Source organism: Pan troglodytes, chromosome 19 (assembly GCF_028858775.2).
Source record: "Pan troglodytes isolate AG18354 chromosome 19, NHGRI_mPanTro3-v2.0_pri, whole genome shotgun sequence".
NCBI classification, from domain to species: domain Eukaryota; kingdom Metazoa; phylum Chordata; class Mammalia; order Primates; family Hominidae; genus Pan; species Pan troglodytes.
The window spans coordinates 51,394,535-51,421,321 of record NC_072417.2 but is presented as its reverse complement, the minus strand read 5'-3'; the positions used below and the strand labels follow the sequence as shown (position 1 = coordinate 51,421,321).

Here is a 26,787-nt window from a genome sequence, read left to right as displayed (position 1 = left end):
TGCCTTGTAAATAGTAGAATTTTATACAAATATAAAGTTTTGCACCTTCAAAGCTATCACTCCAATAAGACACTTATTCAATTAAACAAATAATCTTAAAAACTATTTTAACAATGTACAAATATATTCACAACATAATCTGCTGATTAAGACTTCAACAAAGTTTATAATACCTACAACAGAATTTACAGATGCCTACAATAGTTTGTAGATTGGTTTAATTTACAGTTACATAGATTGCTTTAAGAAATACCATTAATACAAATGCATAATTTACAATATCCCCATTATAGCAAGAAAAAAATAGATTCAGAAAATAAAATGTCTTTTAGGCATTTATTATGCCAAGTATGTAAATTATTATTCTCATTATGACATGAGAATAATGCTCTTTTAGTGGTAAAAGATCTATTAGCTCAAGGTCCACTGAAGAGCTTTCAATCTAGCTATCCTTTCTGTAAAATAAATAGAACAGCAGCAATCTCTGGGTATTCCTTAAACTATGATGATTCCACTTATATTAACTGGGCCTTAAGTAGATGACTTCTTACAAACAAAAATAAAATTTTATAAAGTAGTTAATACCACTGGCCCTAATTGTTTTCACTTGCTTGCATACGTCTAAGAAATTTCCCCACGAAGTACATATTAAAAACTAACAATTATTTCTAACTTATACATAAGCCAAAGTGCTCACTCTTACCATAGAAGCAAAACTTTCTCCTGAAAACAATCTACAGAAATAATATGTAAACATATAGAGCTTTGAGACAGACTAAGAACATCCTCCTATGTTCTATGGATCAAAATGCAAAGGTCTCCATTACCTATGTAAATGAACACTTTCATTAACTTGGGATATACTGATATTACATGGCCTATGCATGTAATATGCATACCTATGGAATGTGCATACCTACACCACAGAACAAATCTTGACAATGTTTCTAGTGCCAACATATACTTTCTAGCCCCAACTGCTGGAAAGGAAATAAAAATATGAAAACTACTTTTCCTTTTTATAAATAAAGTTTTTAAGTGGAAAAACAAAGCCAACACTCCTCGTTGCAACATGGACTAAGCTCTAAAAGGTTGAGTCAAGAATCTCTTCAGTTGTTCCCCAATGTAACAAAGCACATAAGCTTTCTCTATTCAGGAAGTCTGATCATCTCCAGTGTTCTGCAAAAGACAAAAAAAAAAACTCCTTAACATCAAAGTTATTTCACTTCACACACCATGGACTTGGGGCCTAGGCCTACGAAAACATTCTATATTTCTAAGCAGACATTACCTTACATACAATGGCCCAATCACATTAAAAAGTAGACATGCTAGGCTGGGCGCCGTGGCTTACACCTGTAATCCCAGCACTTGGGAGGCCGAGGAGGGTGGATCATGAGGTCAGGAGATCGAGACCCTCCTGGCTAACACAGTGAAACCCCGTCTCTACTAAAAATACTAAAAATTAGCCAGGCATGGTGGCGGGCGCCTGCAATCCCAGCTACTCGGGAGGCTGAGGCAGAAGAATGGTATGAACCCGGGAGGTGGAGTTTGCAGCGAGCCGAGATCGTGCCACTGCACTCCAGCCTGGGCAACAGAGTGAGACTCTGTCTCAAAAAAAAATAAATAAATAAAAAAGTAGACATGCGCTAATGAAGTAAATCCATGGATACCATCATCCACCCAGCTGTCCAGTTTGTCTCATTTGAGCAGACGCCGGATACCATGTAAGACACTAACCCTATCCATGTTATGCCAGGTTTAAGGTTTAATTTCACCTGTATTCCATGTCCCTCCCCACCTTCAGAAACACTGAAAATTCTAAGGAAAAGAACCTAATAAGCACATACATGAAAGTTACCCTAAGGTGGACCACAGTAAAGGTATATTGGGGCCATGGAAAAATCCTTCAGAATGAGATGATCATGTCCCTACATGAATATTCATTTTCTCTACTTTTCACCTTCTGTGAGAGAAACTGTACAGTAGAATAAAAAGAACAATAAATTTTGAGTACAGAGGGCTGGGTTTAAGATCTAGCTTTGTACCACTTATTAGCTGTATAATCTTAAGTAAATAATTTAATTTCTCGGGGCTTTAGTTATCTAAAATGTAATCCCTGGACCAGTGCCCTCAGTACCACCCAGAAACTTGGGAGAAATGCAAATTATGAGACTCCACCCCCAGATCTACTGAATAAGGAGTCTGGAGGTGGAACCCAGCAATCTTGTGCCCTCTAGGTGATTCTCATGTATGTTCGAGTTTAAGAATCCCTGTCCTACATAATATCACTTGCCCAACCTACTGTACTAACCAAATGCAAGGTATTACTCATATAAAGATCTAGTCACGGCCGGGCGCCGTGGCTCACGCCTGTAATCCCAGCACTTTGGGAGGCCGAGGCGGGCGGATCACGAGGTCAGGAGATCGAGACCATCCTGGCTAACACGGTGAAACCCCGTCTCTACTAAAAATACAAAAAAGCCAGGCGTGGTGGCGGCGCCTGTAGTCCCAGCTACTCAGGAGGCTGATGCAGGAGAATGGCGTGAACTCGGGAGGCGGAGCTTGCAGTAAGCCGAGATCACGCCACTGCACTCCAGCCTGGGCGACAGAGCAAGACTCCATCTCAAGAAAAAAAAAAAAAAAAAGACCTAGTCACTTTTCCCAAGAGATTTAACCAGTAATTATTTACCTATGACTACTACTCATCCTGCTGAAAACCCTGATGTTGGGGTATTATAGTAAAATCCTTATGTTCTAGGGGGAAAAAAACATCTGAGTACAAATGTTATGGTCTTCTTGTGATTCAACTGTTCTCCCTAAAACCATACAACATACAGGCTGGGCACAGTGGCTCACGCCTGTAATCCCAGCACTTTGGGAGGCCGAGGTGGGCAGATCACAAGGTCATGAGATGGAGACCATCCTGGCTAACACGATGAAATCCCATCTCTACTGAAAATACAAAAAATTAGCTGGGCGTGGTGGCATGCGCCTGTAATCCCAGCTACTCATAAGGCTGAGGCAGGAGAATCACATGAACCCGGGGGGCAGAGGTTGCAGTGAGCCGAGATTGCACCACTGCACTCCAGCCTGGGCAACCGAGCAAAACTCTGTCTCAAAAAAAAAAATAAAAACATACAACATACATTCTGCAAGGGCATTCACTTAAAGCTCCCATAATTGGTGAAAAACAACTGAACTTAAAAGTAATTTTAAAAAAATAAGTTATTATCAATGATAGTTTATCCTTCCTGGCTTTAAAATAATTTTAGGATACTGACAATACACTTCCAGACTGTCTTGAACACCCCCAAAGAGCAATTAAAACATCTTTATCATTATATTTATACAACTATATGCCTTTAAAACTTCTGTTCAGGAGCGCTTCATAAAAATTAAACTATGAAAGTTAGAAATAATTGCATTAGTCACTGATCACATTCAGAAAACACTTACTTGTCTTAAAAACTGCTTTCCAAAATATGAAGTAGCCATGCTGGTTAAATTCTTTCTGCTGCCCACCTTACACCTGATGTAACCATACAGGTTGGCACCTTGTAGCACCACACCCATAATAACCACCGCCTGGGACAAGGGAAAAAATAATCAATGGTTACTGGCCTGAAATTGACCTTTCTCTGTGCCATAAATGAGACAAGGCAGATTGTCATGAGAAAGAGAAGGAAGAGGAAGCTCTGCAAAGCCAAGATTGTGCCAGTTGAGATTTTCCAGAGACAGTTGCCAGAACAGACCCATCTGATAGACGCTCTGCACAAGGCACGAGTCATTCACCCAGCAAATATTTACTGAACGCAACTGCTCTATGTGCCAGGCACCATGCTAGCTGCTGGGGATGCAGTGCAGGGGGAGCCTTCTTGCTCTCTGTTTCCCATTGGTCTGTGAGTAAAGTTAGGAAAAGTAAATGAGACTCAGGAAAGGTTCAAATGTTAATTATTCCTATAAGAATTACAAAAGAACAGTCAAGAGGTAGATCAAGTTCAATAAACTGAGAGCAGGTAGGGGTGAATCTCTGCTCTATGTGACAACTGGCTTCTGGTAGAGGGGATGCAATGCCCTAAGGCATAAATCAACCGATGCCTGCCTTCCCTGAGGAGGGAGACAGCTCCAAGGGGAACTGTACTTTTGCAGAGCTGTTTGTTCCTTTGAGTTTCATTTTCTCACCAATGGTCATCCCACTAGGATCAATAAGAAGTGAGAAAAAGAAACTCAAAACCCATTCTTTAAAAATTTCTAATTAATCTTAATTAGAAAAATTGAGACAATGTGAGGGATTCCCAAGGTTAAAGACTCTAATACAGTGATCAGCAAAGTTCTCCTGTGAAGGGTCAAATCATAAATATTTCAGACCATACGGTCTCTGTTGCAATTACTCAACTCTGCTGTTCTAATCCAAAGGCAGCCATAGACAATATATAAGTGGGCAAGGCTGTTTCTCAATAAAAACTTACAAAAACAGGTGTCGGGCTGGATTTGGTCTGCAGGCCATAGTTTGCCAACCCTTGTTCTGGAATAAACAGCTCATCGACCATTCTACTCTTTTATATCTGTGACAAGCAAAGCAGCTCAATGAAATGTCGTTTTCCAATCTAGATTTATTCTCCTTACCCTTAACAAGATGTATAGCTGATTTTAATGTTTAATTAATAGATTTAAATGTTTGATTAATGAACAGGTTCACATTCCTAGTAAAAGAAGAGGAGGTGGTACTTTCTGTTCTAAACTTAGTTTCATGGAATTAAACGTGTTAGTGTAATAAGAGGGTGCTAGTTTCCTAAATAAATATAAAACTGTGTATTTATTTGAATAAATTTCCTTTTAATTTCCCATGCTTCTCAAATGGGGCACTGCTGGGTATGTATATATCAACATGCCAGGGTACACCTGAATTCAAAGACCAATCACGGGTCCTGCTAAGGCATCGATTTACTCAATGGCAACAAATGTTAAAATCTGTAAGTTAAACTTCTGGTTTAAGATGGTGCAGTGAAGTCAGACATGAAGATCTCCCTCCCCTTAAGGTACAAACAGCAGACAGCGTTTTTAAAAACACAAATAAACTAATACCAACAAACATAAAAAAGGGCTGGTGGCCAAAGAAAGAGCCAGGTTGGAGCAGCTCTACATAGCTCCAAACTCTGCAAAGAAGCTCTAAGGAAAATTTCACTAATAATTACCATCCCCAGGAACTTATAGAAAAGCAAAAGACCCGAGAAAAAAATGCAGAAACAGCCATGACAGCAGAAACTCCTCCCAACTAACAATGACGCAAACAGGCAGGAAAATCCCTGCAGCTGGCCATAGTGGTGCCACCGGGTGGGAAGAAGGCAGGAGAGGAAGCGCAGAAGGATCATTAATCATGAGAGATGATCATCTTAAGAGAAGTGAGGAGGTGGGAGACTCATGGAGAGACTGGGTGAAGCCCATTCCCGTCCTGTGGTCTTAACCCATTTATTTTTATTATTTTTATTTATTTATTTTTTGAGACGGAGTCTCGTTCTGTCGCTCAGGCTGGAGTGCGGTGGCACGATCTCGGCTCACTGCAAACTCCGCCTCCTGGGTTCACTCCATTCTCCTGCCTCAGCCTCCCCAGTAATTGGGACTACAGGTGCCTGCCACCACACCCGGCTAATTTTTTGTATTTTTAGTAGAGACAGGGTTTCACCATGTTAGCCAGGATGGTCTCGATCTCCTGACCTCGTGATCCGCCCACCTTGGCCCTCCCAAAGTGCTGGGATTACAGGCATGAGCCACCATGCCGAGGTCTTAACCCATTTATGCTGTAGGCTGCAATTTTGTGAATTTTTGCATGAGTGAAAAATCAGACCTTGGTGATGACCTTGAGCAGTAGGATATAAATAACTCCTACATGCTTAGCGTTCCAATAATGGAACACTAGGCATAAGTAGGTTAACACAGGATCAAACTGGCTTTCACATAACCTCTCCCTGTTTTGTTTTAAGGAAGTAGAAACACTGCTAGAAAAAGACTGGGCTGACTCTCTTGGATGGATGCTAAAGCTCTAAGGTCTTACAAACAATCCAAAGCAGAAGGGAAGAACCAGAAGAGAGTGCACAGCCAACCAGCAGAGAAGAGCCCCACTAAGGAAGAGAACGCAAAACCAGGCAGCCCAGCCAAGACAGCAAGAGCCTGGCAAGTTCTCCACATCGCACATCACACCTGTGTCTTCAGGCCACCAAACCCAGCACTGCAACTCCAGCTCAGAGCAGCAGCCACGTGCCTCAGACATCAGGAGAAGGTGGTCAAGGGGGATTCACCCGCACTAAACCAGCAGAAAGAGAAGGGCTGGACAGGACTGTCACTGTAAGGATAAGCAAAATGGGTAAGGAAAAAGGGAAGTGCATTTATGCAAAACTATAGCGAAAAAAGAAAAAAGAAGCATAGTATACAGAAGATAGGTGAAGAATCTACTCGAAAAGAAAAAAAACCCACCAAAATAAAAGCATTCCTGGGACTATTTCACCCTACACAAAAACCTAAAGATAAGAACTCAAAAAGCATGAGGGTGAGATAACAGGAGATGAAAATGGAGCTGACAAAGCTAAGGAAATACAGAGAGAAGCCTTAGCTGAGCACTTAAAATAGTTACTGTTCTCTCCTCTGCACTCTCTACCCCATTACTTTGTATCATTAACTAACATCCCCTACTGTATTTTTTACTGTTTGTCTACCTTCCACTAGAACATAAGCTCTACTGGAGCAGTCAACTTGTTTACTGTCCCCTAACTTATCCCCCTGTGTCCCCAGACAGCTCTGACATAAGAGTGAACTCTTAAAATTGCTGAATAAATAAGGAAAAGATGAATAATTAAAGCAACAAGAAAATAGTAGATGAGAACAAATAAAAATGATCCAACATAAATGTAACTGGTACTTCAAAATGAAAGGTCAAACCATAGAACATAAATAAATGCAAAGATTTAACAGAAAAAATTTTCCTGATTCCAAGCAAAACTTTAGTCTGCCTGTCAGAAAGGCACAGACTCCAGAAAACTTGATATGGAAAGATAAATACAGATACATCTGGGTTACATGAACTAAAAAAAAAAACACCTTATGAGGAGAGATTACAAAGGTTAAGTAAGCCTGGCCTCAGACTTCTCCAAGATATTCAGTGAAAGAAAATGATGGAATAGCATCTTCCAAAAAGAAACAAACTGTGACCCAAGAATATTAATCTAGCCAGGTCATCATTTAAGAATAGTCAATAGGCTCGTATGTTTAAACATGAGTCAAAAGAAAATGTAGCTAACCAATAAGTAAAAGGAGAAGCTGCAGTAAGACTGGTGATAGGGAATGAATCGACTTTTTTAAAAAACAGATCAAAGACTGAACAACCAGTAAGAAATATGTTTTCAAAAGATAACTATTATAAAACTTGATAACACAAAAATAACATTGGAACAAACAAGAGAGAAAGGAGGAAACTCATAGGAAGGAATATTAGTGTTTATTTTCTTCCCTTTCTAAACAGTCTATTAAGTCAATAAACAGGTTTAAGTACATTAATTAATGTTACAAAGAAAACCACTAGAAGGACTAAAATAAGACTATAATAAGCAAAACTCTAGAGGTAGGAGGAGGGAGAAGTTAAAGAAACCATATTAGCGTAAAGTTTCCCATTTTCCAGAGCAGGAACTCCATAAATACTGAATACATTTCCTAATTCATGAAAGAGGGTAATGATATAAACATATAAAGTAATTAAAGGTAACTACCAGAAGAACTGAAAAAAGACAATAAGCTTCCAATAAGCTTCCAAATCCAAAGAAGGAAAATATGAATGTATGAGCACACACAAAGAAAAAAAGAATCTATATCGCAAAATAGGACTAAGAAAATACTACAAATTAGGGGGAAAAACATAATTAAGGCCAAAATATATCTGAATTTTCACACAATATTTATTGATATCAGATATAAGATAGAATAAGAAAAAATAATATGAGATATAAAAAAGAGTAAGACTCACAAATTGGGTCAAGTGACAAACTATATTTTCCAAAGACAGCAGCAACAATGTCTCCTCTTCCACAAAGTCTTCTAGCACCTTCTTATTCCTTATCAAGAGTAGAGCCTAATTCCCATTTCCTTGAATGTGAGTGGGCAGCAGAAGCGATGCTATGACATCTTAGGCTAGATTGTAAAAGCTTGTGACCTAGAACACCCCACAAGTGAAGTACTGGGCTGCCACGTAAGCAGTCCCACCACCATGAGGCCACCATGCCATGAGGAAGCCCAAACCAAGGCACATGGAAAAACATGTGGAGAGGCCATGGGACCTCATGAAGAGGAGATGGCTCACAACCCCCATCATTCCAACTACTGTCTGACTACAACTACTCAAGACCCCAAGCCAGAATCTCCCAGCAGAGCCCTTCCCAAGATCCTGACCCATAGAAACTGTGAGATAATGGCTGTTGCTGCTCTAAGCCACTATGTTTTGGGGTGATTTGTTAGGCAGCAATAGGTAACCAAAACAGATTACCAACCATTATTTCCAGAAAAGACCACTAATATCCTAGAAAACTGGTGGGAAGGGGTTTTTTAGGATCTCTTCTCCAGTATTATAGAGAAAGGTAAAGTTGGGAAGCAAAACTTGGGAATTACATGATGAAGCTGCCTATTCAAGATAGGTCCCTAATGATAAGGACTCAGTTGTAGTTGTTGCTTCCTATGATTACCATCAGACATCTTAATGGATTATTTGAAAGTTCTACACTGATACTCACCAACCACTTTACTCTGAAGGAGAAGAGTGCACTAAAGGCAAATATCACCCATAGTACTGGACAGGCAATAAGTCCCAACCAAAAGATTCTTGATTCAGCCTCTGACACAGTTTTATTCTCTTGAGAGGACTCCTATAAAAGAACATAAATTCAATTATCATGTTGTGAAATTTATCAATAAAAAGTTAAACATATTTAATAAAAAACATATTACCCACAAGTTCAAATATTAATACACATAGCCCAACTCCTAAGTTAGAACCCAAAAATACATGACTATCACTCTCGTAATTTTAGGAACTGATCTATATTAACTCAAGAATTTTGCATTTTCAGGGCAGGATGGATGGTTTACCACAACTCATGACAGTAAAGAGTGGTCTCTGATAGGCTTCTATTCAATTCTTCTTGCACTTGTACTATTTATTCATAAGGAAGCTCTAAATGATACCTTTCTGACCAATGATCAAGGAAATCACAGTTATAATCATTCTGGAGACTAAAAGGTCAAATTAGGGTCCAGAGGAAAAAAAAAAAACAGAATCAAGGGATTCTGGACAATAATCAAAATGTCTTAGCAATACCCAGGAATTTACAAGGGTGGTAAGTTGTTTCCAAGGTAGATTCTATAATATAAAAGAATACAGGCTCATTGAACACAGTGCCACTTTCTTAAAATAACTTGTCAATACCCTTGGTGTACTGTCGCCAAGAATTTGGTCCTCTGCTTCCAAAACTTATTTCCACAAGGAAAGTGAATATTCACTATAGTGTAGCAGGCTAACCCAAAACAGACCAGGATCCCCAGGGCTCCTGAAGGCAGAAGCTTAGGAATAGAGTGCTCCGATCAGATATTCTATCCAGCTGCACTCCTCCTCCTTTTTCCTGCCCAGAAATGAAAGACGACCACAGGAGCAAAGACAGAACAAGATGTTAAAAGCAGTTATCTGCTGGGCATAGAGGGATTTATGGAGACACTAACAAAGGCAACACAGAGATCTTTTATCAGCAATCCCTGACAGGCAGCTTAGCACACTGTATGAACTCAGACCCAGTGTCTTCCCTCAAAGGATTCTGTTCTGTATATTGCTTGTTTCTGGTCTGAACTAGACAGAAAAATGCATTAAATTCTAGAAGGCCATCTCCTTTAGTGCTGACATGCCAAGTGATTTGGTATAGTGTTTTTAATTCTGAATACTTCATCTTCCAGTATTTAAATATAGTCTACAAATAATTTAGCTGATAACATTATTTAAAACAAAAAAGGCACTTTACCTTTCTAGATTCAAACACCCAATGGCTCTTTCCATCTTCATCAATGTGATTCCACCAACGTAGGCCAACCATTAGTCTACCTGTGACATTCTGGTGAAGATTAATATAAACAGGCACATTTTAAAAGCATTATTTAAAGATCTATCACAAGCTCCTATCTTAGTGTAACATTTCACAAACAAAAACCTTCAGCTTTACCTCCATAATATCCAGTTAGCAAAGACTACTATGTATCAGGCCTGGCTAAACGATTAAGTAAAATGGTAATGGCAGGACTAATAGGGGTAGAGGTGACAGAGCAAGCAACAAGTCCACCCATAAACATTACACCTTCTCTTTTCCCTCACGAACAATTTGCCCTTTCTCCAGTTCCCTAATTTTCCCTAAACCCCTTGCTATTTGGTTACTGTGACCTACTTTACATCCTGACTATAGCTACATATATTTTACAACTACATATCTCTGAAAATGATTATAGACACTGGCCTTCAGTCAGTCTCTCAAGTGTACCAAGCTCTTTTCCTACTTACTAAGGTAACAAATTAGTTTGATAGCTTTCCTAATCTTTATTTACTCAACAAATATTTACTGAGCATCTACTATGTGCTGGTAATACAACAGTGACTAGCAGATACCAACTCCTTCCTCAGGGAAAGAGGTGAAGAGAGGCAGACAACCAATGCACAAATGTACCATTACCAACTGAGTTAAGTCCTGCAAGGGAAAAGTGTGGGATGCTTGAAGAGTATAACAGGGAAATTTGATCTAGTCTGGGTATCAGAAAATGACTCTCTGAGGAGTCAACATTTGGAATGAAATATAAAAGATAAATAAAAATCAACAGTACCATGGATGTTTAATTAATGGTGTCCACTAATAGATTCAGTGGTTCTGTGAACCTCAATGGGTAAAAAAAATGTTACCTTCATTTTCATTAACCTCTGGCTAAAATTTAGCATATCTTTAAATTATGAATGTAGACAACAAACTATGAATGTAGGTAAAATTAAAAACACCCTGACACAATAGAAATCACAGGCATTTTTTTATTTTGTACTATATTTGCTGCAGTTACCTCAAAATATTGTAGTTTTGTTTTTTGTTTGGTTTTGTTTTGTTTTTTGTTTTTGAGACAGTTTCACTCTTGTTGCCCAGGCTGGCATGCAACGGGGCGATCTCAGCTCACCGCAACCTCTGCCTCCCGGGTTCAAACGATTCTCCTGCCTCAGCCTCCCAAGTAGCAGGGATTACAGGCATGCGCCATCATGCCCAGCTAATTTTGTATTTTTAGTAGAGATGGGGTTTCTCCATGTTGGTCAGGCTGGTCTCGAACTCCCAACCTCAGTGATTCACCCGCCTTGGCCTCCCAAAGTGCTGGGATTACAGGCGTAAGCCACCACGCACTGCCTCAAAATACTATTTATGCTCACCACTGCTTTGAAAGTAGTTAGCATATCATTAAATTATGAATGTAGACAACAAACTATGAATATAGGTAAAATTAAAAACACCCTGACACAATAGAAACCACATTTTTCATTTTGTACTATACTTGCTGCAGTTATCTTAACATATTGTTTATGCTCACCACTGTGTTGAAAGTAGTTATTAGACCTGCCACTAGATCTTACCATTAATAAATTCATAAAGTATAGTAGTCCTCCCTTATCTGTAGGGGATACATTCCAAGACCCCCAGCAGATGCCTCAAATTGTGGTTAATACCAAACCTTATATATGCTATATTTTTTCCTATAAGTACATACCTATGATAATGCTTAATTTATAAATAATGCACAGTAAGAGATTAATAAGAAATAAAAATAGAACAATTATAACAACATAATCTAATAAAAGTTATGTGAATGTAGTTCTCTCTCCTCACACAGTATCTTACTGTTTAGTGTAGCATATAGCAGTAACTGAAACCGCAGAAAGTGAAACCTCAGATAATGGGGGAACTACTACACATATAACTCAATCAGAAATTTACTTTTTTAATATTTTTAAATTATATTTCAATATAAGTGACTTCCTTTGAAATCTTATGTATTTTATATATGTGAAAACTTATTCATAAGTCTATGAAAGGGGCCCATGGCATAAAAAGATTAGGAATCCCTGTATGAAGGTGATGTGGGAGGAAGAAGAGCATTCCAGATAGAGCAGCAGGCACTGATGCCCTAATGAAGAAAGAACAATCTATGGATTTATGGGACTTGGTCATTAATTGGATATGGAGTAGGAAGGAGGCAACTGATACATTTCTGGTTTGCTCAAGTAAAAAAATAGTGATTCCAGGCCCCACGAAAGGGAACACTCAAAGAAGAAGAGCTTTTGGGGAGTGGAAGATGACAAGTAGTATTTTACACATGTTAAGATATAAGATGCCTGGCCAGGCATGGTGGCTCACTTGGGTTCAAGACCAGCCTGGCTAACATAGTGAAACCCTGCCTCTACTAAAAATACAAAAATTCGCTAGGCATGGTGGTGCATGCCTGTAGTCTCAGCTATCTAGGAGGGTGAGGCAGGAGAATCGCTTGAACCCCAGGAGGCAGATGTTGCAGTGAGCCGAGATCACACCACTGCATTCCAGCTTGGGTGACAAAGCAAGATTTTGTCTCAAAAAAAAAAAAAAAAGGATTTGAGATGCCTTCAAGACAGCCACATAAAAACGTCAAGAAGACACATGGAGAGGCCTTGAGTTGTGAGGACAAACCTGAATGGAGATACAGATCTGGGAGGCAACACAGCTTACAGATCAGCAATTCAAACCAGAAGCACAGACGGCACTCCTTAGGAAAGGAATACAGGAGAAGAAAAGGAAGAGTCTTATGAGACCAAAATTCCTATGGGAGAGATGCTAAGTAAAAAAAAAAAAAGAGCTGGCAAGGGAGACCTAAACCAGAGGTCTCTTCTATAGGTATTTTCAAAGAATGCTCTCAGAATACTTTCAAACTCTTCTGTGTTCCCATTTTCTAACTCTTTATTTCCTGCTTTTATCTTTATTAGTTTATTTTCCTGATTTCTCACGCTTATTGCTTGTTTTTGAAATTTCTGAACTCAAGTAGTCCATTATTTTCCCTCTTTCTTGTCTAAAATAAAAGGCTTTAGTCTATTATTTTCCCTCTGAATTCAGTTTTTGACATATTCAGAAAGTTTAACTGTAAATGATCACCATTAAGGTATAAATAACCTATATTTACAGTTTTTGCTTCCTTTTAAACCCAAGATATGTAGTAGTTCGCTTTTTAAAAAGAATTCCAATTTCAACAACTACTTTCTATTAATTTCTAGTTCTGTTTCATAGGAGTAGAAAATGTAGGTGCTTTGGGCAATTTTATTTTGATTTTCTTCACAGTGATATTTAGTCAATTTTTGTAAATGCTCCACAGGCATTTAACAAGAAAGTATTCTCTCTGTCATACAAAGTCCCAAATACTGCTATCAAATTGATGTTGCCAATTATTTCATTCAGATCCTTCAGAACTTATTTACTTTTTGGCACTTTGGTTTGTTAAAGATAGTAGTTTGTTAAACTCATCATAATGCTTTTCTATTTTCTAATATTTCCAATTTTTTTACTATACATAGTTTGATATAATTTTACTCTGTGAATGATCTTCACTGTGATTCATAAAATCACCTTTTTTTGTTCCTCTTAGTGCTTTCTTACTCTGATCCATATCTCATCTGATAATAATACAATGCCAAGTTTCTTTTTGTTTGAGTTGATCTTTGCCTTCTTTTATTTTTGCCTGATGTTATCTTTGCCGTCTTTTATTTTTTCTAATGTCATTAATTTGGTTAGATCTTTTGTTTGGACTTTGATTTCCGACCAATCTTAGTATTCTTGTCTTTAAATGGGTAGTTTAATCAAATTACATTTCCTATTATAATGAGTTTGCTATTACTTACATCACTTTATACATGTACTTTCTGATTTAAGCTTCCTTGACAGTTGCTTTGTTTTCCTTCTTTTGCTCTATGAACTGTTTTACTTGCTCCATCTTCTCCAATGTTGCAGAAGATACACGACTGGTTTTAAATTTTACTAATAGTTGCCATTATTTTTTTTTTTTGAGATGGAGTCTTGCTCTGTTGCCCAGGCTAGAGTGCAGTGGCGCGATCTCGGCTCACTGCAAGCTCCGCCTCCTGCCTCAGCCTCCTGAGTAGCTAGGACTACAGGCGCCTGCCACCATGCCCGGCTCTTTTTTTTTTTTTTTTTTTTTTTTAGCAGAGATGGGGTTTCACCATGTTAGCCAGGATGGTCTCGATCTCCTGACCTCATGATCCACCCGCCTCAGCCTCCCAAAGTGCTGGGATTATAGGCGTGAGCCACCGTGCCCAGCCATAGTTGCCATTAAAATTTTAAAACCATTATTTAACCTTTTTTACTCAATTTGTCAGAGTGAAGAATAAAATAAAAACCAATATAAACTTTAGCATTTAAGCATACCTTTAAATTATTTTCCCTTCTCTACCTCTTCTTTATCTTCATTAACATCACCTAGGGCAAGCCTATCCAACCCTCTGCCCACAGGCCTCATGCTGCCCAGGACAGCTTTGAATGCGGCCCAAGAGAAATTCGTAAACTTTCTTAAAACATTATGAGATTTTTTTTTGTGTGATTTTTTTTTTAAGCTCATCAGCTAATGTTAGTGTATTTTATGTGTGGCCCAAGATAATTCTTTCTTCCACTGTGGCCCAGGGAAACCAAAAGATTGGACACCCAGGGGTTTCGATGAAGATTGATTTTTTGTTTTTTTAGTAAGTATATTGAGATTTATAATTACGACACATCTCTATTTTAACTGTTTCAGAACCCTGCTTATCCCAAGTCCACTTAATAATTTCCCTATTCTTGACTTCTTAATTTTGCTTCATATCTCCATTGTTTTGCTATCTATAAGTAATTTTGCCAAGGATAAAAGGGTGCCATTTTTTAAGCCCTTGTTTAAAAACAAAAATAAACAAACAAATAAACCTTATCAGAAAATAAACTATTTTGATCGCATTTTTAAAAACTCTAAACCCAGAAAAATTTTAAGAGTTTGGAAATCACCAGGAAGAACTGACTGGAAAGCATGTTCTATTTGGCTGAACAGAAATTTTATGAACAACAAAAAGAAACGTGTATCAAAACTGTGAGCAGTATGTACTAAATACTTTGGAGCATAAAGTAACAGAAGAAATTCAAAGAAATGCAAGCCAAAGAAGACTGGACAAAAGAAAAACCTAAAGAAAACAGACCTTTGAAATCTTCCTTCTCAGCATTATGCGGCCTATGGAAACTGGCCATCGCCAAGCCAACCACTTCAGATATCTTTAAGAATTAAAAGATGGCCAGGCGCAGTGGCTCACGCCTGTAATCCCAGCACTTTGGGAGGCTGAGGCGGGCAGATCACTTGAGGTCAGAAGTTCGAGACCAGCCTGACCAACACGGAGAAACCCCATCTGTACTAAAAATACAAAAAAATTAGCCAGGCGTGGTGGTGCATGCCTGTAATCCCAGCTACTCGGGAGTCTGAGGCAGGAGAATCACCTGAACCCAGGAGGCAGAAGTTGCGGTGAGCCAAGATCATGCCATTGCACTCCAGCCTGGGAAACAAAAGTGAAACTCCGTCTCAAAAAAAAAAAGAATTAAAAGATCTAAAAATGGCTACATTGGTGGGTGTGAATAGGGTTGTAACATCTTACTAGTCTTTGAATCAGTATATGTCTCTGAAACTCCAAAATCAGCCTTTGATTTTTTTTCTCCACTATTTTACTATATTTTCAAACATACACAGTTAAATTTTACAGTGAATACCCAAATATCTATCATCTAGAGTCCATATTTAATATTTTATTATGCTTACTTATCTATTTATTATGTACCTATCTATCCATCCATCCATCTCTCTAATCATTGTTCTTGAGTTTGAAACCATTTCTTACACTCCTTTCTATCCCCTACAGCAGGGTGTCTCAACCTTGGCACAACTGACATTTTGGGTCAGGTAGTTCTTTGTTGCAGAGGGGCCGTCCTGTGTGTTAGGATATTTAGCAGCGTACCTGCCCTCTAGCCACTAGATGTCAACAGCACACTCCTCCCACCTCCAGTCATGACAACCAAAAACATTTTGGACACTGACAAATATTCAGTGGGTGGCACGCTTGTCTCTGGTTGAGAAACACTGCCTTAAAGCATCCATAGGAGCCTTTTCAAAAGGTAGGTATTTTTTAGGTATTTGTGGACAAACTACACTGGGGCCTTATCTAGAAATTATATACAACACACCTACAGGTAAGCCTGAAGCAAAACCCATGGTATGGATTAGAAGCAACATTGTAGGGTCTATGGTTGCTAGTCACATTTGTTTGTTTATTTGACTTTAAAGCTGATGTAGGTTAGAATATGGCACAGAAAAATCAGCAGCACAGTAACCTACATGTCTCATCTTGTATTGTCAAAGGGAAAAAATGAAAAAAAAAAAAAAAACTACATGCAATTGATATATCTAGCACTTCAACACAGATGAGGTTTGAAGTAACAAAAGATTAACAATAATGCAAAATGCTAACTCTCATATTTTTATACATCATTTTCATATTAAATATAATTTTAAAATAAAAACAATCAAAATTACCTTCACTGCCCAAAAGTCACACGACAACAACAAGATAATTGTCACCATACAGGTAATAAAGCTGCTGCTGAGCAACTCACAGAGAAGATAGACGATGATTGCACTGACTCGAAAGAATAAGTGGAAAAACGATGCTACTGGATGTCTGAAAACCAAAACACAATGAAAGAAATGCAATTACATTTTACTACAGGTACTAGCAAATGTAGAGAAAAATGTTTTAGCCATCGTGTAACCGTGAAGAGTTTTGTCAAAATAAAAGAGGTGACTTTAGTAGGGGGAAGCAAACCTCCTAGCTCTCTTTTTCTTAAGCCCCACTATTTGACTAGGCCCTGTAGTTACAGAAAATACACTATGCACAGATGACTTTAACACCTCATTGAATATAAACTTTCACAAAATAGATAATAAAGAATTTTACCTCGCTTGGAGAAATAAGGAAACTGTATCTTAGAATTTGATTCCTATTTTCAAATCACGCCAAAAGAATTCCTTAGCCCTCAGAAATCACTCAGACATTAAGACAAAGTTATCAGGTAGTTTGTTTGTTTCTTTTCTTTTTTTTTGAGACGGCGTCTCGCTCTGTCGCCCAGGCTGGAGTTTGGTGGCGCAATCTTGGCTCACTGCAAACTTCACCTCCTGGGTTCACACCATTGTCCTGCCTCAGCCTCCCAAGTAGCTGGGACTACAGGAGCCTGCCACCACGCCTGGCTAATTTTTTGTATTTTTAGTAGAGATGGGGTTTCACCACGTTAGCCAGGATGATCTCAATCTCCTGACCTTGTGATCCACCTGCCTCGGCCTCCCAAAGTGCTGGGATTACAGGCGCGAGCCATCGCGCCCAGCCTGTTTCTTGTTTTTTAATAGCTTTTTTGAGATATAATTCACATATCATACAATTTACTTATTTAAGGTAAACAATCTAATGGTTTTTAGTACATTCACAGATTTGTACAACCATCACTCCAATTTTACAACTTTTCATTACCCCAGACAGAATCTTTGTACCCACTGGCAGTCATTCCCCATTTACCTTCAAACCCCTCAGCTTCTAGCAACAGCCAATCTATCTTCTGTCTCTACAGATTTGCCTATTCTGGACATTTCATATAAATGAAATCATACAATATGTGGTCTTTTGTGACTGGCATGAAAGATGAAAGAAAAGTAAAAAACAGAATTTTAGCAGGGTTCAAGTAGAATTTGCTTTCGATAAGTGAATTTCTTTAGAGAGAATTAAATTTAGAATAGAAATGTTATGTGATTTTGAAATGTGCACAATAAATCAAAATGTAATGTATCTATAGAAACTATATAAAGAAATGGTACATTCTTGGAAAATAGCACAGAATTAAAAACACAGGTGTTCAAATAATTGGATTTGCTGATTTTAAAACTCAGTATTAAGTATGCCAATTATTCACAAGAAAATCTGAAATGTCATCTTTGTCTTACACTAAATGTCAAATTAGCAACATGCAGTATTCACAAGCACATTGAAACAACTCTGCCTTGACTCCCATCAGCTAGCACTGACATACATACAGAACAGCACTGGACACTAACACAGCTCATGCAACTTCTCCTCCTACCTGATTTTGGCTTTTCTTGGTCTATTAGTCGTCTCCTCTTCCGCATCAAACAGTGAAACATCTTCAGTGTCATCATTACTATCCTGGTAGGAAAAATAAATGGTCAAGAAGCAAAACAAAATTCAGTGTTTACACAGCCACTGCATGCAAAGCTGCATACTCATCAAAATAGAAGATAAAATAATGTGGTCACAGCATCAGGAATTCAAAACCTAGGAAAAGGACGCATGCAGATCCTCCACCCCGCCTCCTCAAATCATCTGGCAAAAACCCCAGAGAATAATCGAAGTCTCAGCTCCTCCATCCCTGCCCCTAGGCTGCACCATCTGAGAAAACTCTGGGGTGCAGATGAGGCTACTACAAACTTAACACCTATCCTCCTCAACTGTTCTCTCCCAAGTCACAGAGCAAGCCGAGGCTACTGGGGATAATCTCAAGGTTTCTGGCTCCTTCACAAAATCATCTGACTGCATCCTTAGTTCCATGACCCCTTCTCACAACTCCTTCTCTTCTTATCCAAGGCTAAACCAATTATTTGTGCTCAGAATAACTTCTTTTCATGCCTCCTTGGGGATTTGTTTCATCATTTTCCCCTGTATTTACACTTTCTTCTATCTTCAAGTCTATCTATTGGATCTTTCTTTTTTGTTGTTCTTGAAATGGAGTTTTGCTCATCACCCAGGCTGGAGTGCAATGGCACGATCTTGGCTCACTGCAACCTCCGCCTCCTGGGTTCAAACGATTCTCCTGCTTCAGCCTTCCAAGTTGCTGGGATTACAGGCGTGTGCCACCACATCCAGCTAATTTTCATACTTTTAGTTGAGACGGGGTTTCACCATGTTGGCCAGGCTGGTCTTGAACTCCTGACCTCAGGTGATCTGTCCGCCTCAGCCTCCCAAAGTGCTGGGATTACAGGCATGAGCCACCACGCCCGGCCTCTATTGAATCTTTCTAATCAGCATATGCATATAAACTTCTTCAAGGCCACTTATTAGGCAAAAAAAGATTTTTTTAAGAACCCTGATCCTGAATCTCCCCTTCAATCCTCTACCTTCCCAAAGCATTGCTTCCTTTTACAACCTTAGGCTTTTTTTTTTTTTTTTTGGAGATGGAGTCTTGCTCTGTCGCTCAGGCTGGAGTGCAGTGGCGTGGCCTCAACTCACTGCAACCTCTGCCTCCTGGGTTCAAGTGATTCTCCTGCCTCACCTTCCCAAGTAGCTGGGACTACAGGCGCGTGCCACCAGGCCTGGCTAATTTTTTGTATTTTTTTAGTAGAGAGAGGTTTCACCGTGTCAACCAGGAGATTTCATGACCTTGTGATCCACCCACCTTGGCCTCCCAATTGCTGGGATTACAGGCGTGAGCCACCATGCCCGGCCCCATAACCTTAGGCTTCTAAGAGTGGTTCACACCTCAATTCACTGCAATTCCCCTCAACTACAACAAACCTGATCCTCTTCCTCTCCTAGCGCCACTCACCAGCCTCCCTGCTTTTATCCCTCTCTAATCCAGCCTCTCCTTTACATTACCCAGAGCAATCCTCCCAATATGGAAATCACACCATGTCACTCTACTGCTCAAATTTTTCAATGGCATCCCTACAAGTATAGGATAAAATTTAACTCCTTCACATAAAGCATAGAAGATCACAGAATCTAATGCCCCCTACTTGCTTCTGACACTGTCTTCATTGAGCACTGTTGAGCACTGAAGCAATACTGTTACTACATGGTCTCTAAGAACACTACGATCTCTCCCCCATCTCCTGCCTTTCACATGTTGTCTCAGAAAACTCTTCCCTTCCCCATGCCCTGCTCACCACCAAATACCAAATCATCCTTCAAGTTTTTTAGCTCAAATACTGAAATAGCTGAAAACCTGTCTCTGAAATCCCCATGTTCCCACAGCACTTGGACGAATCTCCATTTGAACAATTATCTCAGAGTATTCTTATTGCACATCTACCCGCTCCTACCTCCATATAGATTAAGCTGCTGGACCTAGAAGACAAGGTTATTTTTTTTTTTTTTTGAGACAGAGTCTTGCTCTGTCGCCCAGGCTGGAGTACAGTGGTATGGTCTCAGCTTACTGCAACCTCCACCTCCTGGGTTCAAGTGCCTCAGCCTCCTGACTAACTGGGATTACAGGAGTGTGTCTCGGCTAATTAGCCTGGCTAATTTTTGTATTTTTAGTAGAGACAGAGTCTCACCACGTTGGCCGCTGGTTTCAAACTCCTGACCTCAAGGGATCCGCCCACCTCACCCTCCCATAGTGCTGGGATTATAGGTGTGAGCCACCACGCTCAACCAAGACTGTCTTTGCATTGTAGTAAATCCTAGTGTCTAGCAGAGCATTCAGCCAAGTGGTACAGTATTTGTTGAAGGCATGAGTAAATAAGCAAAGGAGACGATAATATACAGCTGACTGTGATCAGGGCTGAGAAATCTAAGTGCAAATGGGAGCCAGGGAAGGAAGCAAATCATTCCTACTACAGGGCACTGGAGAAGCTTTCTGGAGGAGAGTTTGTCAGCTGGGCCCTGACAGTCCGCGTAGGCCTCCCTAGACTAGGTATATTTTGAAAGGCACAGGTGGGAATACAGGAAGTTTGTCTAAGAAATGGTCAAGTAGCTCATGCAGTAAGTGATGGGTGCGAGAAGCTCCTACTGAGCTAAGGCTGAAAAGGTAAAATGGATTCAGGTCTATGAGACTAGTGGTTCTCAACCTTGGCTACAATTAGAATGCTCTTTTTCTTAAAAAACAAACAAACAAACAAAAAAAGGCTGATACTTGGGTCCAGCCCTCAGTGGTTCAGATATAATTGCTTTGAGGTGTGATCATAACGTACAGCAAGATTGAGATCCACCGTATGATGTTATGAATAAAAAGCTGAGGCCTTCTGCTCTCGATCCCAACAGTCTAATCACCATCCAGTGGCCAGGGAGACTTTTTCACATCAAATCCTATCATTCCCCTACTGAAACCTCTCAGCACTATGACTGAAAAACAGACTCCCTATCATGACCTATCATGATCTGGTCCCTGCCAATCTCTAAGACCTTATCTCAGGCCACTCACTCTTCATTAACTGTGGTAGGCTGAATACCTCCTCACCCCTCCCAAAAATGTTTAGGTTCTAATCTCTGGAACCTGTGAATATGTAAATTTACTTGGCAAAAAGAATTTCACAGATGAGATTAAGTTAAGGATCTTGAGGACAAGAGGTCATTCTGGATTACCCAGGCTGGTCAGATGACGTGATCACAATGGTCCTTACAAGGGAAACAAAGGAGGGTCAGTGAGAGAAGGTGATGAAACAAGCAAAGTAGAGGTGAGAGACAGAGATTTGAACAGGCTGTGCTGATGGCATTAAGATGGGGAAGGGATCCCGGGTGTTTAGAAGCTGAATCAGGCAAGGAAACTGATTCTCCAGAACCCCTACCCACACCTTGATGTTTAACCCCTTGAGCCTCATTCTGGACTTCTGACCACCAGAACTTTACAACAGTACATATGACTTCACTGCCGCAGTAGCAACAGGAAATTTATACAGTACCTAAGCTCCTGCCAGACTGGCCATTTTTTTTTTTTTTTTTTGACACAGGGTCTGGCTCTCGCCCAGGCTGGAGTGCAGTGGAGCAATCAGGGGTCACTACTGCAGGCTCTACATCTCAGCCTCCTGAGTACTGCAAGCCACCATATCTAATATTTTAATTTCTTGCAGAAATAGGGTCTCGCTATGTTGCCCAGGCTAGTCTCAAACTCCCGGGCTCAAGCAATTCTCCTGCCTTAGCCTCCCAAAGTGCTACGATTAGAGGCATGAGCCACCATGCCCAGGCTGGCCTTCTTTTCAGTTCCTTAAACATGCCAAACTTGGGCCCCGTCAGGTTCTTTTGCACTTATGGTTCATATTACCTAGAACACTCTTCTCTTACCCTGCTCTTTGAAAGACTGATTTCTTCTCATTTATTCAGTAAATACGGAGTGCCTACCAAGTGCCAGGTACTGCTGTAAGTGGTACAGATTTAAAAAAAAAAAAAAAGACAAATAGCTCTGCACTCCTGGAGTTACATTTACTAAGAGGGGGAAGACCATGGACACAAAAGATTTCGGGGCAAAATCAGCAGTTTGATTTTGGACATTTTAAGATGCTAAATGACATTTTAAGATGCTAAAACCAAAAAGCGTTGAAAGGGAGATCCATTGGAGTGTTCTAAGTGTAAGACTGCATGTTCTGACTCACCTGTTAGAAAGAGAATTCTGGCTACTGTAGTAAAAATCTGGAGGGGGAGGGGAGAAGAAGGAGGGACAAAAGCACAACGCTAGGAGACTGGTTAGGAAACTACTTTAATCACGAGGCCAAGAAGTAATGGCTTGGTCTAAGATGGATGCAGTGGAGGTGATGAAAAATAGATTCCAAGTACATTTTAAGGTAGAGCTGACAGGATTTGCTGATGGACTGACTGGGGAGGTGGAGGAAGGGTAAATAAAAGGAATCAAGGAAGATTCCAAAATTTTTGTCCTGGACAACTAAAAAGATAAAGATGGCTAAGACAGACTCCCGGCATTCCAATAATTAGAGATCACAAAGATAAGAAGGAATAGGCTGTGCGGACTGAAAAAGAAGTACCAAGGAACATAAGGTGAGCCAGGAGGGGGTAGTGTCCTGGAAACCAAACAAAGTGCCTCCAGGAGGAGGATCCATCATCTGTGTCAAATGCTGCTCATAAGTAAGATGAAAACCAAAGAGAGACCACTGTATTTTTTTTCTTTTTTTTTTTGAGACGGAGTCTCGCTCTGTCGCCAGGCTGGAGTGCAATGGCGTGATCTTGGCTCACTGCAACCTCCGCCTCCCGGGTTCAAGCGACTCCCCTGTGTCAGCCTCAGCCTCCCGAGTAGCTGAGACTACAGGCACATGCCACCACCCCCAGGTAATTTTTGTATTTTTAGTAGAGACGGGGTTTCACCATGTTGGCCAGGATGGTCTCCATCTCTTGACCTCATGATCCACCCACCCTGGCCTCCCAAAGTGCTGGGATTACAGCCATGAGCCCTGCGCCCAGCCATGACCACTATTTTTAACAGGTCATCGGGGAACTCAGTAAGAGCAGTTCCAGTATGGTTGGGAGAGGGGAAGAGAGACTGACTAGAATGAATACAAGAGAGACTGGAAGAATTAAAAGACAAGTATATATGATACAAGTCTTTAAAGGAAAAAGAATGGAGTGACCAGTGAAAGAGCATGTGGTGTCAAGTTTGTTTTTTTTGTTTGTTTGTTTGTTTGTTTTGAGACGGAGTCTGGCTCTGTCGCCCAGGCTGGAGTGCAGTGGCGCGATCTCGGCTCACTGCAAGCTCCGCCTCCCAGATTTACGCCATTCTCCTGCCTCAGCTTCCCGAGTAGCAGGGACTACAGGTGCGTGCCACCATGTCCTAATTTTTTTGTATTTTTTAGTAGAGACGGGGTTTCACCGTGTTAGCCAGGATGGTCTCGATATCCTGACCTCGTGATCCACCCGCCTCGGCCTCCCAAAGTGTTGGGATTACAGGCGTGAGCCACCGCGCCCGGCCAAGTTTTCATTTTTTAAGGTAAGAGAAATTAAAACACGTTTATATGTTGATGTGAGCAAACGTTTAAAAGGATTAAAAAACTGATGATGCAAGAAAGAGAATTACTAGAACAATGCCTTCCAGTAGGCAAGAGGAGATGGAAACCAGGACACAGTAGACAGGAAGACCTAAGAATGGTGCACTGACAGTCCAATTATCATAAAAGAACATGAGACCCTGAGTAAACATGCAAACAAATAGGCAGCTAGTGTGAAAATTGTCTTCCGACAGCTTCCATTTTCAGTGAAACAAGAAGCAACGTTACCAGCTGAGAGAGGATAAGAGAAGAAACGTTGAAGATTTGAGTTTTAATAGTTGCCTAAGGCGAGAGGGTGAAGGGGCTATGGAAATGTAGAATGACCGCCTGGCAGCACTAAGGGCTCGACTGAGGTTCACGTCACAAACTTATCAAGTGGGAACAGTCGGCCGGGCCTGGCGGCTCACGCCTGTAATCCTAGCACTTTGGAAGGCCGAGGCGGGTGGATCACCTGAGGTCAGGAGCTCAAGACCAGCCTGGTTAATATGGTGAAACCCCATCTCTACTAAAAATACAAAAATTAGCTGGGCGTGGTGGCAGGTGCCTGTAATCCCAGCTACTCTGGAGGGTGAGGCAGAAGAATCGCTTGAAGCCGGGAGGCGGAGGTTGCAGTGAGCCGAGATCACACCTTTGTACTCCAGCCTGGGCAACAAGAGTGAAACTCCGTCTCGTAAATGAATGAATGAATAAATAAATAAATAAATAGTGGGAACAGTCAACATGGTTGTGTTTCTCCAGCCTCATCCGGCCTGGGCGCAGGTTCAAATGTCAGAAGCATGTGAACCTGAACAACTCCATCTTCAATAGGAGTTGGGTAAAATGAGGCTGAAACCTACTGGGCTGCATTCCCAAACAGGGCATTCTAAATCACAGGATGAGATGTGAGGTCGGCACAAAATACAGGTCATAAAGACCTTGCTGAAAAAACAGGTTGCAATAAAGGAGCCAGCCAAAACCCACCAAGACCAAGATGGCCACGAGAGTGACCACTGGTCGTCCTCACTACTAGACTCCCATCAGCGCCATGCCAGTTTACAAATGCCATGGCAACATCAGGAAGTTACTCTCTATGATCTAAAAGGGGAGGAATGAATAATCCACCCCTTGTTAACCATATCACTAAGAAATACCCATAAAAATGGGCCACCAGCAGCCCTCCAGGCTGCTCTATGGAGTAGCCACTCCTTTACTTTCTTAATAAACTTGCTTTCACTTTGCACTGCGGACTCACCCTGAATTCCTTCTTGCCTGATCCAAGACTTTTTTTGTTTTTTGTTTGAGACGGAGTCTCTCTCTGTAGCCAGGCCGGATGGAGTGCAGTGGCCCGCGGCTCACTGCAACCTCGGCCTCCCCAGTTCAAGCGATTCTCCTGCCTCAGCCTCCCGAGTAGCTGGGACTACAGGCGTGCACCATCACGCCCAACTAATTTTTGTATTTTTAGTAGAGACAGGGTTTCACCAAGTTGGCCAGGATGGTCTCGATCTCTTGACCTCATGATCCACCCACCTCGTCCTCCCAAAGTGCTGGGATTACAGGCCTGAGTCACCACGCCCGGCCAAGGACCCTCTTTTCGGGTCTGGATCGGGGCACCTTTCCTGTAATACAGCTGAATTTAACCATTATTAGATTTTCTCCACTCAAGGCATCTCCTCATAAGCAGTCTTTCCTGACCATAAATCTTAGTTGTCCTATCCTCAGACACTTGTTATTTCATCACCCTGCCTTTGCAATTATCTGAAAATATCTTTGGTTATACAATTTATCGTGTCTCCCCACCCAACCCCCATCTCCTAGAACCCACTTCCCTAACCCGAAAATACGGGGCAAGAAACCTGTCTGTACTGGTCACAACCCTATCCCTGGGCCTACAACCGTGTCTGAGTCATAGTAATCCCTCAACAAATTTTGTGTGAACCGAAAGAAAAAAACACTTAAGACAATCTAAGTGACTATAAACAGTAGTTTTTTCTAAAAATATTATTAATCTTACGAGTCTCTGGTTGCCAATATGTGGACTACAATTAACTCTAAGAGCACAAAGGAGAGAATCACCAACAACATTAGTTTGGAAACAGCAATTTGAAAGCGAGGCTCTGGCGGTATCGCCGATTCCTACAAGATAGCATCGCACCCCTGGGTGTCAGGAAGCTAAGAGGCCCGCAGGCCGCTCCTCCTCAACTCCACCCCGGCAATAAGGGTTGAAGAAAGAGAGACCCCCACTCGCGCTGGTTAACAATGGGCGTCCCCACAGCCGCAAGAAGTACTTGCTCTGCGCCGCACGGGTCACGCCTCCCTCAGCGGCCTCAGAACCCCCAGCAGCCCTCCTCAGACAACTACCCACAGCCCTCCACTCCCGGCCGCCCCGCTCCTCCTCGAGTTCGAGTACGCGCGCGGGGGACGCGGGCTCCAGTCCCACCGAACCTGCAGAGCCAGTCCCAGGAGCCGCCACCCTCCCAGCGCGCCCTCAGCCCCTCACCTGCTGCAACATGGCGGCCCTACGCCAGCCCTACTTCCGGGAGCCACGTCAGCGCAGCAGCGTACGGGTCCGGGTCGGAACTGACGCGACCCGTCACCAAGGGCCAGCAGGGACCACTGTAAGAGCCTCAGTCCGGCCTCACTTCCGCTTTGAGGGAGCAACTCCAGGGGCGGGGCGAGCGGGGGCGGGGCGAGCGGCCCGGACACGGCGGAGGCGGAGCCTGGAGCAGGAGCGAAAGGGAAAGGCATTGGGGCCACAGTGGGCTCTAAGTGGAAAGCTTCATGGTCTGTTTTACGGAAGTATTTGCTGTCCACCCAATGCAAATTCTAAAGTCGTTCCCCCAGCGTCGCTGCCCCGAATGCAGGGGGGCGGGGTTTTATTGTATAATATAATTTTCT

General features: G+C 41.3%; 1 protein-coding gene across 8 annotated transcripts; it reads right to left on the bottom strand.

The window, feature by feature from the left end:
- TVP23B (trans-golgi network vesicle protein 23 homolog B) lies at positions 1 to 26,516 on the bottom strand. 8 transcript variants are annotated; one of them, XM_063798106.1, is made up of 8 exons: positions 26,390 to 26,421; positions 18,273 to 18,355; positions 16,681 to 16,825; positions 12,768 to 12,843; positions 10,050 to 10,139; positions 8,775 to 8,906; positions 3,460 to 3,588; positions 1 to 1,179 (listed from the first exon to the last, which is right to left on the bottom strand). In XM_063798106.1, the coding sequence occupies exons 5-8, from the start codon at positions 10,119 to 10,121 to the stop codon at positions 1,153 to 1,155; spliced, it is 360 nt and encodes a 119-aa protein (XP_063654176.1). In that variant the 5' UTR covers positions 10,122 to 10,139; positions 12,768 to 12,843; positions 16,681 to 16,825; positions 18,273 to 18,355; positions 26,390 to 26,421; the 3' UTR covers positions 1 to 1,152.
- Between the last annotated feature and the right edge of the window lie 271 nt (positions 26,517 to 26,787).

Excerpts from the sequence above, each read along its gene's own strand:
- TVP23B (XM_063798103.1), bottom strand. The coding sequence starts at position 16,728 with ATGGTGACAATTATCTTGTTGTTGTCGTGTGACTTTTGGGCAGTGAAG. Across the intron at positions 3,589-8,774 it reads CCTTCAGAGTAAAGTGGTTG|GCGGTGGTTATTATGGGTGT; the intron begins GTGAGTATCAGT and ends CCCTTGTCCCAG. Across the intron at positions 1,180-3,459 it reads GAAAGCAGTTTTTAAGACAA|AACACTGGAGATGATCAGAC; the intron begins GTAAGTGTTTTC and ends TGTCTTTTGCAG.